Source organism: Cynoglossus semilaevis, unplaced genomic scaffold, assembly GCF_000523025.1.
Source record: "Cynoglossus semilaevis isolate Cse_v1.0 unplaced genomic scaffold, Cse_v1.0 scaffold1282, whole genome shotgun sequence".
Taxonomy (NCBI): domain Eukaryota; kingdom Metazoa; phylum Chordata; class Actinopteri; order Pleuronectiformes; family Cynoglossidae; genus Cynoglossus; species Cynoglossus semilaevis.
Window position 1 is genome coordinate 221,707 of NW_007585122.1, and position 12,954 is coordinate 234,660.

Here is a 12,954-nt window from a genome sequence, read left to right on the forward strand (position 1 = left end):
TCTTATTGTTATTATTAGTTTACTGTCCTTTTAACACCAAATGAATGAGAGTGCACAGTCAGCTAATGTCACTATTGGACAATTGTTGAGCCCTTCAAAACGTCACTGAATCTTATTTAAAAAAGGAAATAAAATTACAAATCAATGCAATTTCCCCTCTGTGACATAATAGAAATAATGAAATCAAACTTAGTATTTATCTCAGGTTTGCTATTTCAACATATGCGTTTTAGGGCACCTTTACTAGACTGTTTTGCTAATTTTAATTCACAGTGAAATAGTTTAGATCATAAGTTTTAAAGTCAATGGATACTTTAACCCATCTACGTGCCACTGTTGAGGCCCATGACCAAAATGTATCCCAATAAGAGAGAGAGAGACAGTGAGAGAGAGGCCATGTGTCAGACTGCATAAATAATTGTCAACACAGTGTAAACAGAGCGGTCATAACCCGAGTGAATTAAAACAACTGCTCTGGCCTGGATTAGGGCACAGCTAACAGCTTTTTTAATACTTAAATATTTAAAAATGTATTTTCCTCATGGTAACTTCTAATTGATTACATTTTAAAATATATACTTTTTGTATTTTTAATGACACTTTGCAATACTGATAAGTTGCTTTTTTTTAAGCAATATCCAACCAGTACTTGGACAATAAATATAAATGAGTTCTAATAATATATGCTCTATCTCTCAATTGTTCCCCTGAAAGCTAACAGAAAACTGCAGGTATCCAGATTATTTCATTCCTTCTGACAGTCTGGACTCCTGATTGATTAGTGACTGCCTATTAAGGCCCCCACATAATCTTTGAAGGTGAGCGTTTGTTTGTGCAGTGACAAGCGTGTCCACCATTATCTTCTAGAAACAACAGAGGGAGACTTATCTGCTGCTTTGTCACTGCTCAGGTTCTGCTGCTCTGATGGAGAGGCGTGATGAGAGGGGTTGCCAGGTCAATGCTCAGGCCCACACACAGCAACAAGAACACATGCGGCACACACGAGTTATACAAATATATATATATATATATTTATGAACATATGTGTAATCTGTACAGCTGTACATTAGAAACAGTGGACACGAACCCATTAATGCAGTTGCCGAACTGCACTGCATGAACAATAAAACATGTTTCTGCAGAACATTTATATATTTTATGAACAAAAAAGGAACTTAACGCAGACAGTTTGTCTTTGAACCAGCAAAGAGATCGTTGAGGATCAAACTGCACTTATATAACGCTCAGCTTGGTTTACAGGAACGAAAGAGGCTCGCACACTCTCTGGTGTTCCCAGTTGGAGAAACTGTGGAGATGGAAGAGCAATTTCAGTTACTTGTATAATTTGTATAAAAATATCTCTATCTTTTTCAAACACGGCACACATGTCCAACAGAGAGGATGTTTCCACTGAGATGCATCAGGAGGCTGTTGTTCCACATAACCTTGTTGCATTGAGGATCTCCTTTAAATCGTTCTCAGGTTTGCCTCCCACCACGAAGGGCCACGTCTGCAGACAATGAAATAAGAAAAGCACTGGAAAATTACAACTATTATTCCAATCTTTACAGCAAATTCAAATAAAAATAACACAATCATGACATACTGTATGTGTGAAAGTAGTTTTTGTTCATTTCTGCACATTGTGACAGAAATGTACTTCTCTGCAGTTTTCATGTATATTTTAGCAACTGGTAAAGACAAAATGCCTGGCTTTATATGTAGAACTGAAAATATTTGTTTTGTATTATTCAGTATTTAAATAATTACACATGTTTCCATCATTTTGAAGGGTATAGTAAATAATTATTTTGATTTTTACATGTGAACTTGCTTCAAAGTATAAAGTTTTACTGCCATTTACCCCAAACGGTCCTAAATACATTATTAAATGTATTTTAGTAGCACTGTTCTCAAAACAGATCATTTTAAACTAATATAGTTTTCTGTTCCATTTGAAGTTAAAAACATTTGGACAGAAAATATATCCAAACATACAATTACAGAATTCTACAGTGTACCTTTAAATTAAATAGTAACATGGAGACATTTCTTATTCATGATAATGTATTATATCATTTCTAAATACTTTGAAACCTTCCCTATTTAAAACTTCTGGCTATTTTTTCAACAAAAAAGTTATTTAGTTATAATATTAGCTTAATGTACAGGAGTGTTAAAAAGAAAAATACCTCACCAGGTTAACAGGATGGATGTATCCATCCTCATATTTGTCGTTGGCCAGAATCTGCTGCAGATGTGCGATGTAGCAGGACGCCAGGCGCAGCGTGTCCAGTTTGGACAACTTGGTGTCCGCCGGTACCCAAGGAAGAGAGGTCTTTAACCTGGAAAAAGCTTTGGACAGAATCCTCATCCTCGCTCTCTCCCGGGCGTTAGCAGCGTTTCTCTGCACCTGCTTGCTCTCCTGCGGTGCCGCACCTTTAGGGGTCGTTTTCCGAGACGCCGTTTTCCTCTTCTTACCCGACGCGCCCCTGTGCTCGTCCAGGACGCAAGGGCCGTCGCCGTTGGAACTTTCCTCCGTGTTCTCGTTGAAGTCTTTTTCCCAGGAGTCTAACTTCAGGATGCCGTCCAAAAGCCCGTCGTCGACATCGCTGAGGGAGCCGGTGGACATGGTGAACTGTCTCCCACGGGAGGGGGCTCAAAACATCGGCGCTGAAACAAAGCTGCAGGGTGGACAAGGCTTCTAACCCGCGCGTGTGGCTGGCAAATTAATAGACTGCAAAGTGTGCGGTGAAGGAACAGCCTTTTATACCCATCAGCAAAGTGGGCGTTACCTCATGCTGGGAGGAGGCAAGAGAAGTATCATCTCACTTAGCTTTCTGGGCCCTCAAAACAGAACAAAACAAACAAAAAAAAGCTGTAAAATCACGACCAAAAAATGTAAATACAATGAAGGTGTGTTTCAGTCATGTTTTACACTGAAATGTTCCTAAAATTAAGCCATTTTACATTCCCGCAAAAATAAACGTCTGCATTTGAAATTCAAACTCAGCCTCATTTAATCACTTGACAGCGGCATACGTTGCGGCCATCCCATTGGACTACCGGATTACAGCGGGAAGACGCGTGTTCATAGCGTGTGTGCTGTAGTCAGTGTTGGCTGAGGTGTATGCAAATGTACTCAGCCGGGAGGATTACGAGCTGTTATACTGCTAAATAAAAAATACATTAAGTTGAAATGCATTAATCCATCATTTGTCAGGAAAAACGCTTGTCTGTTTGTGACCGAAGGCAGATTTCGCGGAATATATCGCCGATTAACCGGGGTTAATTGGGAGAGCTACTATTTGACTGTTTGTATTCAAGTTATACCATTACTATTTATTTTCTCCCTTGTCAGATTTGTGTTTCACAGTGATTTTATTTTTATTAGTGTAAACTCTGAATATTAAGCCTTATAATCTCTGCACCTCAATCTGCACATTGACTGATTCCTGTACTGATGGTAAGACACTTAATTAGGTTTGAAGGCTTAATTAAGCACATCTACAAAGCTGTTTCAGGAATACAAGCATTTTTATTGTCATTTTTTTAAATTATATTTTGTTTTTCTGTGTTCTCCCCTCCTTCGTTTCTGCCCTGTGATGTTTAAGAGCTAGTATTGTTTTAACATCCATGACTCATCAGAGCTGGCATCAACCCTGGAGTTTCTGCAGAGGTGTGTCCTTTTGGGTTGACTTTATGCAACATTTTCACATTACTGAAGTGAAACAAGTTACTGTTGCACTAAGGTGACTTGTTATTTTAGCTGTTTACTGTATTAGGTTTGTAAGAATGTATGTTTGTTGTGAATGAAGTAGTAGTAATACAGTGGTTTTCTTGTATTTCCTATGGTGTTTTCTCCCCCATCAACCCAGAGAAGGGCTCTAAAGTGGAGAAGAGCATCACTTCTCATCTTAAAGTGAACCCTTGACATTCTTTACTTATATTTACCAGGCCAAATATGTACATACTGTCTAGTACAGATCACATGACACCTAAATACAACAAATAGTATTTGACTTTGACTTTTTTTAAACTTTTAGCTTTTAGCTTTCAGCACATCTCACTAGTTAACAGGATAAAGTGCAAGGACAGAGGATTGGGCAGGGGGGGATGGGGGGGAGGCTGTCATGTCTCAAATCACACACCGGCGCCTCATTTACCTCTGATGTAATGGATACCCAGCACCCACAATCCCCTGTTTGGCCTTCCACATCATTCCACACTGATTCTCCATGCGCTGGTCCACTCTGGGCCAGGACTCAAAACAACCCCACTGTCTGGGGGTGAGTGGGAAACACCAGAATGTTATGTGCATCATATTAACTCGAAATTAATTTTGTGATAAACCACCCCTTGTGTAGAATTTTTTTTTATCTGGTTTTAAATATATTGGGGTATGTATTTGTTTTTGTGCAAGTGACAACAGGGCCACTGCCTGGACAGCTGAAGAGTGTGTGAGGATGAGAGGTGTGCCTCCAGAGAGCTGACCTGTAACCTCCTCTGCTTCCGGTGTCACAGTGCATCCAAACTGACAAAAGAACATTTAATCCAGTTTAGCATAAACATAAATATAAAGTGCAGCCGTGTGGTTCAAAGATGATTTTATCCATTTTATAGTGTGGACTGTAATGCCCAGAACTGACCTTAGGGTCAAGACCATTTATGGGCTAAAACAATAGACTCTGAGCAGCAATGGACAGTACAGCATAAAACTGGGAACGGGTCAACGGGAAACAAGAATAAGAATTGTAATCTCCTGGGTGGGCTGGAAATTAAAGCACTTACTGGAAAAGTAATAATAGAGCCTGCTAGATTGATGGTCACCCCCGAGATACATGAATGAGTGTAAGAGAGAGAGAGGAGAGGTGAGCAAAAAAACCACACACTTTTTACCCTTTTGTCAATAAAACACAGGCCCAGTTGTAATACTTTTAAAGCAAGTATTCTACTCTAGCAGTCAAGAAGTTAAAAGAGTAATGTGTGAGAAATCTCTAAATACTAGGCATACTTTTAAAACATTGTACTGCAAGGGAAAAGAAACCCTTTAACTCCCAGTTTCATACATTTGCACACAGGGACACAAATGGACACACTCACGGTGACAAGAGGCAACAGGTGGAGCGGAGGGAATGAGAAAACTGAGAGAAAGAAAGAGAGGGGACCCTGGCAGTCATGGAGGGACATGCTGCTAATTAGCCGGTGTGGGGTCAAAGGCCAGGCTGGTGGTGTGATGTCACCATGAAGGGACAGCTTCCAGATGTTGTTGGCAGGGCCAACACACAAGCACACACACAACAAAGTAAACTGAAGCAGTAACTGTTTAAAAAAACTCTTCCTGTCCTGTTCTTTTAAATTATCATTTAGAATATTATTATAATTTGAGTGGAAGTTAATATTAGACAAATGCCATCTTCTAAATATCTTTACACTTGTGTTTGTAGGTTTGTCCAGTTAAATGGTAGTTTGACCAGTTGAATGGTAGTGGTTCCAAAGTGTGAGACATGTCACTTTGGGACTTATACAAGAAGGAACTGTTGATTTGATTTGTTACAAGTACATATAGGAAACAGGACGAATAACTACCACTGCAAGAAAAAACAACCATTCTCTCAGTCTTTATGTAGATTGATGAAATAAAGAAGTTACGTATGTTCACTTGTCTGAGCAGGAGTTATTTTGATTACACAGAAAAGAACATTCTTGAAAAAAAAATCTTATTCCCGTTTGACGTAATGAGTCATTTTAACTCAACTGAGTTATTATTATCCCATCTCTGATAGAGGAGTGTTTACCAGAAAGCCATAAAAAAAAGTGAATACAATGCATTAGAACTGCAGTAAGTGACCGCTGATGGGGGAGTAATGAAAAACAAACTGCAGTTTTATTTAGTGGAAAAATATACTGTGGATACTTCTATTTTACTTGAATTACAACATGTAAAAATAAACAGCAAATGAAAAAAGGAGGATGTTATATCCTGCAGAAAATGTGGTTGGACAGTGTTGTTGGAATGAGGCTCAGGGTGAGAAAAACATCATCCGTCTATGTCTAAATACACCAGTGCCCTGTCCCTTATCACAAACTTACTCCCACAGCATATGCACACACACACACACACACACACACACACACACACACAACCAACCACACATGCATTGGCTGCCTTTTTGCTACAGTTCAAATGACTTTGTTAAAAAAAAAGAAAATCAAAGCAAAACAATAAGAGAGGGGTTGCAGAGAGTGCAGGACGCAACAGGGAGTGAGGAAAGTCACAGCAAAATGATGTGGCAGAAACATCTTTGTTATTAAGAGAGAATTATGAGCGTGTTTATGGGAGTGAATGTATTTCAGTATATTTCAAAAAGACTACAAACCTTTGATATCGTCTGACAGGAACATCCGGGGGAGACGGACAGTGAATCCCCAAAATGAGACTGATATTCTGTCAAAGTGTGGGTCAATGACCTGGAAGTCTTGTCCTTACTGTGAGAGGGAGTTGGACAGTGTCTGTCCCTGGAATGTGCACACACACGCACTTGTCTGGATAAATGTGTGTATCTGGGAATAATAGACTGTTCAGTGTTTCCCAATTTATTTGATAATTGAATAATCTCTCAAACCATATCACACTTGACAATGGAATATTTACCAGGGCATCTCTGCATATTTTTGAATAATTTGACTATAGTCAAAATCGAAAACTAATTTCACATGTTAAGACATTAACCCTGTCTAGTCATTCTGGTATAATACTTTAACCAACCAGGTCCGTTTGTTTTTTTAAAGAAACAACAACAAAGAGAATATCTGCTCTAGCTCCTCTTGATTTACCCCTTCATCTTATCATGAATGCGTCAGAGTTTGTTAGATTATTGTGGATTATGTTTGAATTTACCGTTAGTGATCTTCTGAGAAACAAGCTCTCGACGTCATCAGACAGATTGAGGTCAATAATGAATCCACCTATGAAGAGAAGAGGAGTGAGGACAAAACTGGACATTTAGGACGAAACTATGAAGGTAGAATGAAAGTCATTTACTGCAATTTTAGTATCAGCAAATATATAGCATGTTTGTAGCTAAGATGCCCACAAGGGCCTACAACCTCGTTGGAGTCACCCAACACACACACACACATATGAAGACACACACACACTTAGTCGTGTTGACTTAAATCTGCGTTGGCCAAGGGCCAAAATTGTCCTGTCGGAAGTAAGTGAGATGTGGTGCAGCTGCGTTTGGAGTGTGTTTGTGTGTGTGGTTCAACAGCAATGTGTGGCACTTTTTTAACCTCTGCTGCAACCTCTGGTCCAACTGGTGGCCTGGTGATCACATCCACAGATAATAAAATGTGGTGTGTGTGTGTTTAGCTCAGATGAGTACACAGTACAGGTCAGTGTGGGACAGGGCTGGGTTTGAGAGTCAGAGGTCTGGTCTCTGTCATTGTGATTGAGGCTACAGTTTATAAACAGAGAGAGGGAAAGGGACGCTGCTCAGTTTTCCATCTCTCACAGTGGTCCTGCTTTAATGTGTGTGTGGTTTCATCCTCGAACGGGCCAGATCTCACTGCTCCCACCTAAATCCTTCACAGGAGTCGTTCATGCCCCCACCCCCCCTTCTTTCTCCTCCTCCTCTGTCCCCTCTGCTGTGGTTGGATGTCTGGTCATTCCAGTCTAGCCAAAACAAATAGAGTCAAAGCAGTTAACGGGGAAAAAACAAGTTATTTAGTTAAGATGCAGTCGCACACGTAACTATATGTGGTATTCTGCTTAATGCCTGTGGTCAAAGTGAAAACTGCATTTGCTAAAAAGACACTGAACGGCATTGTAAACCCTGCAGACAAAGGGAAAAAAAAGATTTCCTTTTTGTTATCTTTAAGATTTTTAATGCACAGATACATTAAAAATCCCTGGGTTTTGACATCTGAGTATAACAAACAGTTTGACGCTCATCTCTGTAGCCAGAGAACAGATTAAACGTCAGGATCAAGATTACACACACCTAATTAGCAGTGTAACGCCGGACCGTCACCGATTTTATTCACACCTGATTAGTCAGTCTGTTGTTTTTACGGAGAGCGATGATGGAGCGAGATGATAAACAGTGCTGCGCTTCTATTGGCTGGATCAGGTTCAACGCTTTGATCTTCTTCCTCCTCATTACTCAGGGAGGATGGCAGGTGTGTGTGTGTATTTGTGCATGTGTTTATATGTGGACACAAGGTGCACACATTCCTAAGGTCTTATCAAGGGGGTAAAATCTATTTATCCGGCGTATTTATGGTCAACATTTATACAGTGTGCAGATGTTTGAAGGGCTTTATTTTGTTTTTAAAAATGAACTCAAGTTCACCCCCCTCCAACGTGCCTGCAGTTGGAATGACCTCACCACACCATATCTCCAGACACAGGTCTGGGTTGCTAATATTCTTGCACATCCACAAACTGACCATTGTCACACACACACTGAGAGAGACGCACATGCAATACTTATCTATAACCCTGTGGATAATTACGGTAGTCTTTGCTGCAGAGGAGGCAGACTGTATTATCCACTCCCAGATAGGAGCAGTCCCTAAAGACAAGGCACAATCAGAGCCCAAAAACTCAACAGAGTTCCACTGTTTAGACTGAGGGGTTTTACACTTGTGTAGGTCTTTGCATGTTTTTCTGCAGTGTCAGTGTCAGTGCATGCTTGTGTCCATGAACATACTCCAGGCTTGAGGAAGATACACCCACATAACCTGCTGATATCTCAGGATAAACCGTCCACCGAGGTTGATAGCTGGGGATGTGTTGACTGCTCCAGAATGCAGGGAACCCTCTGCCTTCCTGGGTGAAGTGATTACATGTATCCTTCTTCCTCCCTGGCTGCTCCCCTCTCCAAGTCCAACAATCTCCCTGCAGATCCCACAGGGAACCACCACCCCCACCATTCCTAAGATGGAGGCTCCTCCTGGGCTCCTCCGCTCGTACTCCCTCTACTTTAGAAGTTGGTTTGATGCACAGGGAGGAAACTTGTACAAACATTGCGTGTTTGACTTATGTCGACTATTTCTTACGCACACCCTCGACACTAACATACTGTACACACACACAGTAAGATGTAGATTATTACACAACAAATCCCCTTGTAATCTAAACATGAGGCCAATGATTCAATTTATGACCTGAAAGTGAAAAATGGCAGAAATTTCGCAGATGACAAGAAAGGAATTTGAATGAATGAAATGGACCAGACAAAGTGAAGTGTTTAGAGTATTTGATGTTTTGAGTAACTGAGCGTGATGTTGGTGTATCTCTTAAGACAGTTGACCTTTGCGTCTAATAACATGGGATTTTAGCCTTAATCTGTGTCTGCACCAATGTGTGCTTCCCAGGAGACACAGACATTATGCTACCGGAGGCTAACAGGAGATAACCAAGAGGTGAGATGAAAACTGTGATAAAGTGCCCTTTAAAAACACACACAGACACATACTAAATCTCAAGAGACCCCAAATCCTTAGAACCCCAAATCCTGGGGCAGGAAGCACACAAGAGTGCATATCACTCAGCTCACTATGTGTGTGTGTGTGTCAGTGTGTGAGAGTGTGTGTGTGTGTCAGATGCAAACAGCTGACAAGTCCACTTAGTAGCAGAGGAAAGACACAACAGCATCACACCTTCTTATCCTGCCGTGATTACTAACAGATGTTAACTCTTCTTATTGTTAAACTGCTTTTGTTAAAATGTTGTGTAAATAAGATTAAAATGTGTCGTTATGCAGCATGGGTTTTTCTGCCCAATTTTTTATCTTTTCTTTTGCCTTAAAGAGGATTTTTTAAGGTCAAAAAACAGCTCACACTCACTGAAATTCAAAATTCACAGCTTACACACACACACACACACACTGTGTGTGTGCCGTGAATTTGACACACTGATTCCGTCAAATAAATACCCCAAGGTAAATACACATCAAACAGCTGTACAACAGCTGATTCACTACAGGAACTGAGCTGTTTGTGTGTTCGTGTATATGTGTGTATATCTGTGCACACCTTTAAGGCTGTGAGGGAAAATTGGCTTCCAAACCAGTCTGGGTCCTTACAACGAGAAGGGGCTTTTAAGGGTCAAATCCTGAGGAGTCGGACTTGGGTCAGGGAATGAGTTAGGATTAGACATTAGTTTATGAGTCTCTTTACAGATGTAAGTAGACAAGTGTGTGTGTGTGAGTCTGTGTGAGTCTGTGTGTGTGTGAAGTAAGCAGTTTAGTGACATTTGGGTTGATTTATTCTGTATGCTCTACAGGTTCACATATGGTCGTGATGTCTTTTGTTTACACTTGTGGATGTCGGATATTAATCATCCCAAACCACCTTTCTCATTACCTTTCACTTATTTACACAATAATGTTCTAATGATTAGTAATTTTATTTAATTTAAAGGACAATAAGATGTTTGGAAGTCCTGCACATCTGCTCCAGTTCTTTGTTAGAGCTCACGCGCTGCTTGTGTAGTCTGTCCTGCTCTTTTACTCCACTGTTACTTTAAACACAAAGTGACTCAATCAGCAGAGTGGTGGTCCTGTATCTATCTCTTTCCCCCTGGATGTTAATTAAAAATAATAAACCTTGCAGGTCATTTCTCTACTGCTCCAAACCCGGCGTCACCTCTGCTCCTCTCTCACCCGCACACACATGGTCAGATGGGGTTCCAGCTTGCGCACACATATACACACACTTGCCTCAGCACATGGTTGTTGGCTTTCCCTGAAGGAGCAGGTGTGTGTGTGTGTGTGTGTGAATTTGACAACTCTTTGTACATAAACGTTTGTCGGACAAGCCATTGAAATCCATAAGCACTGAGGGATAAAAATAGGGTCAAAGGCGTCAGAGAACACATATTCCTCCATCTTTCAGACATGGGCCAGCACACACACACACACACACACACACACACACACAAACAGAGAGAGAGATTCATGTCTCTGTATGTCCAAGCTTAAACCCCTCGTTTGTCTTCGGTACACGCCTTAAACACAGGTGTTTGGAGAGATTACTGATAAAAGTCTGATGCCAGATATCATGATATCATCCAAATCAGTTCACACATACTCATTTGTTGTTGTCTATAGAATTTCCCCAGCACTTGAGTACACACTCACCCGCTCAATGCGCTGATACTTGTGTAGCTCACAGACTTGGAGTCCCATGACCAGACTGGCCCTGAGGTTTTATTGAGCAAGAAGATAAAAAGGCCGGTTCTGCTTTGTGTCCATTAAGGCTAAAATGGCCAAAAGAGTGTCTGATGAAATGGAATAAACTGTTGTGGTTATCTCCCCCAGGCTGCTGCGGTGGGGGCAGATGAGGGATTGAGACAGACTACTTGCCTGCAGAACCACACATTGCTCCACGGACTTCAATTGCTCACACACACAAACCTGCCCTTCAGTGGAATCACCCAGGTCTGTATCACCCAGGTCTGTATTTATCCTTAACAATAACACAGCAGGCAGATAATGGCTGATGGGACAGTCGTAAAAATAACCTGGCATGAGTCTGTTTGGATAAACCCTCCCTTTTCACCCCTTTTCCATCCCTCCATTATCTTTTATTACTCATCTATCTATCTATCTATCTATCTATCTATCTATCTATCTATCTATCTATCTATCTATCTATCTATCTATCTATCTATCTATCTATCTATCTATCCATCCATTCTATAAACGAAAACTAATGCACAGATGTAGATCACATTCTTCTCCTGCTCTGTTAATAATGTCTTGAGTATTTATTTAAGCCTTATCAACAAAGCAACAAGCAGCGCTTGTTATTTTCTTTCCAAACTAACCTCTTTGTTTAGGACATAAATATCCTGAAAGTAAATCTGAGGGAGAAAGAAACATCATGTATCATCACAAGTATTCCCATTCTAGAGGTTTGAACTCACAGACACGCACCCATCAGCACTGAGAGCATTTCCATGAGAGCTTCTCTTTGGAGGCAATCTTGGTTTCTCGTGAAGAGAAGTTCTTGGTTAACCTCCCCTAAATCTTACTGGAACCATCTCTCCAAAGTACTTGTTCTCATAACCTTCTTGTTTATTTTCCGCTTAGTTGTACGTGGTAAATGAATACAGGACTATATAAAACCCAGTGCATTTCTGAGTCAAACGATGTTCAGTTAACCAAGGGCGTTCAGAGTGTCCTCTTCTACATGGTCATGCTGATTTTAATCAGGAACCAATAACGCTGAAGAAGACATCGGGCCAGTGAAACAACAATCCTAATGTCTGATGAGAATAGAGTGGGTGGTATTTTATATCTCTGCAAAGAACAGAGCCACAATATATCTGACACGACTTTATAGACTTTAATGACTTCCTGCACTGAGGCCGAAAGAGACGGAGGGAGTTCAACCTGTTCTAAATTTAAACCTTTCCTTCTTTTGATTCTGTTTTCCGACTCCCTTTCAATCTTAAACGGTCTTCACCTGATTAACAAAGATCTGCACATCACACACCAAAGTTTGATTCCTCATTTGCTCCTCTGCCTGCTTGATGTCCAGCACCACCATCACTCAGACAGACTGTAAATGCCTCTTCAGCATGATAAGTATACGACCTTGTCTGTGTGTTGCTCAGTGCACTTCTCTCTGGCTCTGTGAATAGCTGAGATGGGATTACTAATGAGCAAATGTTCAGATGATGAAGCCTTTTTCCAAGAATCTTTTCTCCCAAAAGCTGTGGCCTTTGGATGACTCCCCAAGGAGACCATTAATTTAGATATCTGTGTGTGTGTGTCTGTGTGTGCGTTTGTGTGTGTGTGAGAAAGACAGAGAGCGGGAGAAAGACCGTGTGTAAGCATGCCTTTTGTATGTGTGAACATATTGTTGTCCTTTTTTAAAGACACATATAAACAATCAAAAGCAACTGTGTGGACCAAACACTATATAAACTGTAACCCA

The 12,954-nt window shown here is 40.7% G+C and overlaps 1 protein-coding gene across 2 annotated transcripts; it reads right to left on the bottom strand.

Moving 5' to 3' along the window:
- Positions 1-1,006: 1,006 nt before the first annotated feature.
- On the bottom strand, positions 1,007-2,759 carry tcf21 (transcription factor 21). 2 transcript variants are annotated; one of them, XM_008337402.3, is made up of 3 exons: positions 2,198-2,759; positions 1,446-1,510; positions 1,007-1,306 (listed from the first exon to the last, which is right to left on the bottom strand). In XM_008337402.3, the coding sequence occupies exons 1-3, from the start codon at positions 2,630-2,632 to the stop codon at positions 1,255-1,257; spliced, it is 552 nt and encodes a 183-aa protein (XP_008335624.1). In that variant the 5' UTR covers positions 2,633-2,759; the 3' UTR covers positions 1,007-1,254. The 2 variants fall into 2 exon arrangements, with proteins under 2 accessions (XP_008335624.1, XP_024909521.1); XM_025053753.1 differs by having other exon boundaries at positions 1,007-1,510; positions 2,198-2,758.
- Positions 2,760-12,954: the final 10,195 nt, after the last annotated feature.

Bases quoted from the DNA above. Each gene is read 5' to 3' on its own strand.
- tcf21 (XM_008337402.3), bottom strand. From the start codon at position 2,632: ATGTCCACCGGCTCCCTCAGCGATGTCGACGACGGGCTTTTGGACGGC. The intron at 1,511-2,197 runs GTGAGGTATTTT...CATTGTCTGCAG, and splicing joins ACATCCATCCTGTTAACCTG to ACGTGGCCCTTCGTGGTGGG. The intron at 1,307-1,445 runs GTTATGTGGAAC...CCATCTCCACAG, and splicing joins GAGATCCTCAATGCAACAAG to TTTCTCCAACTGGGAACACC.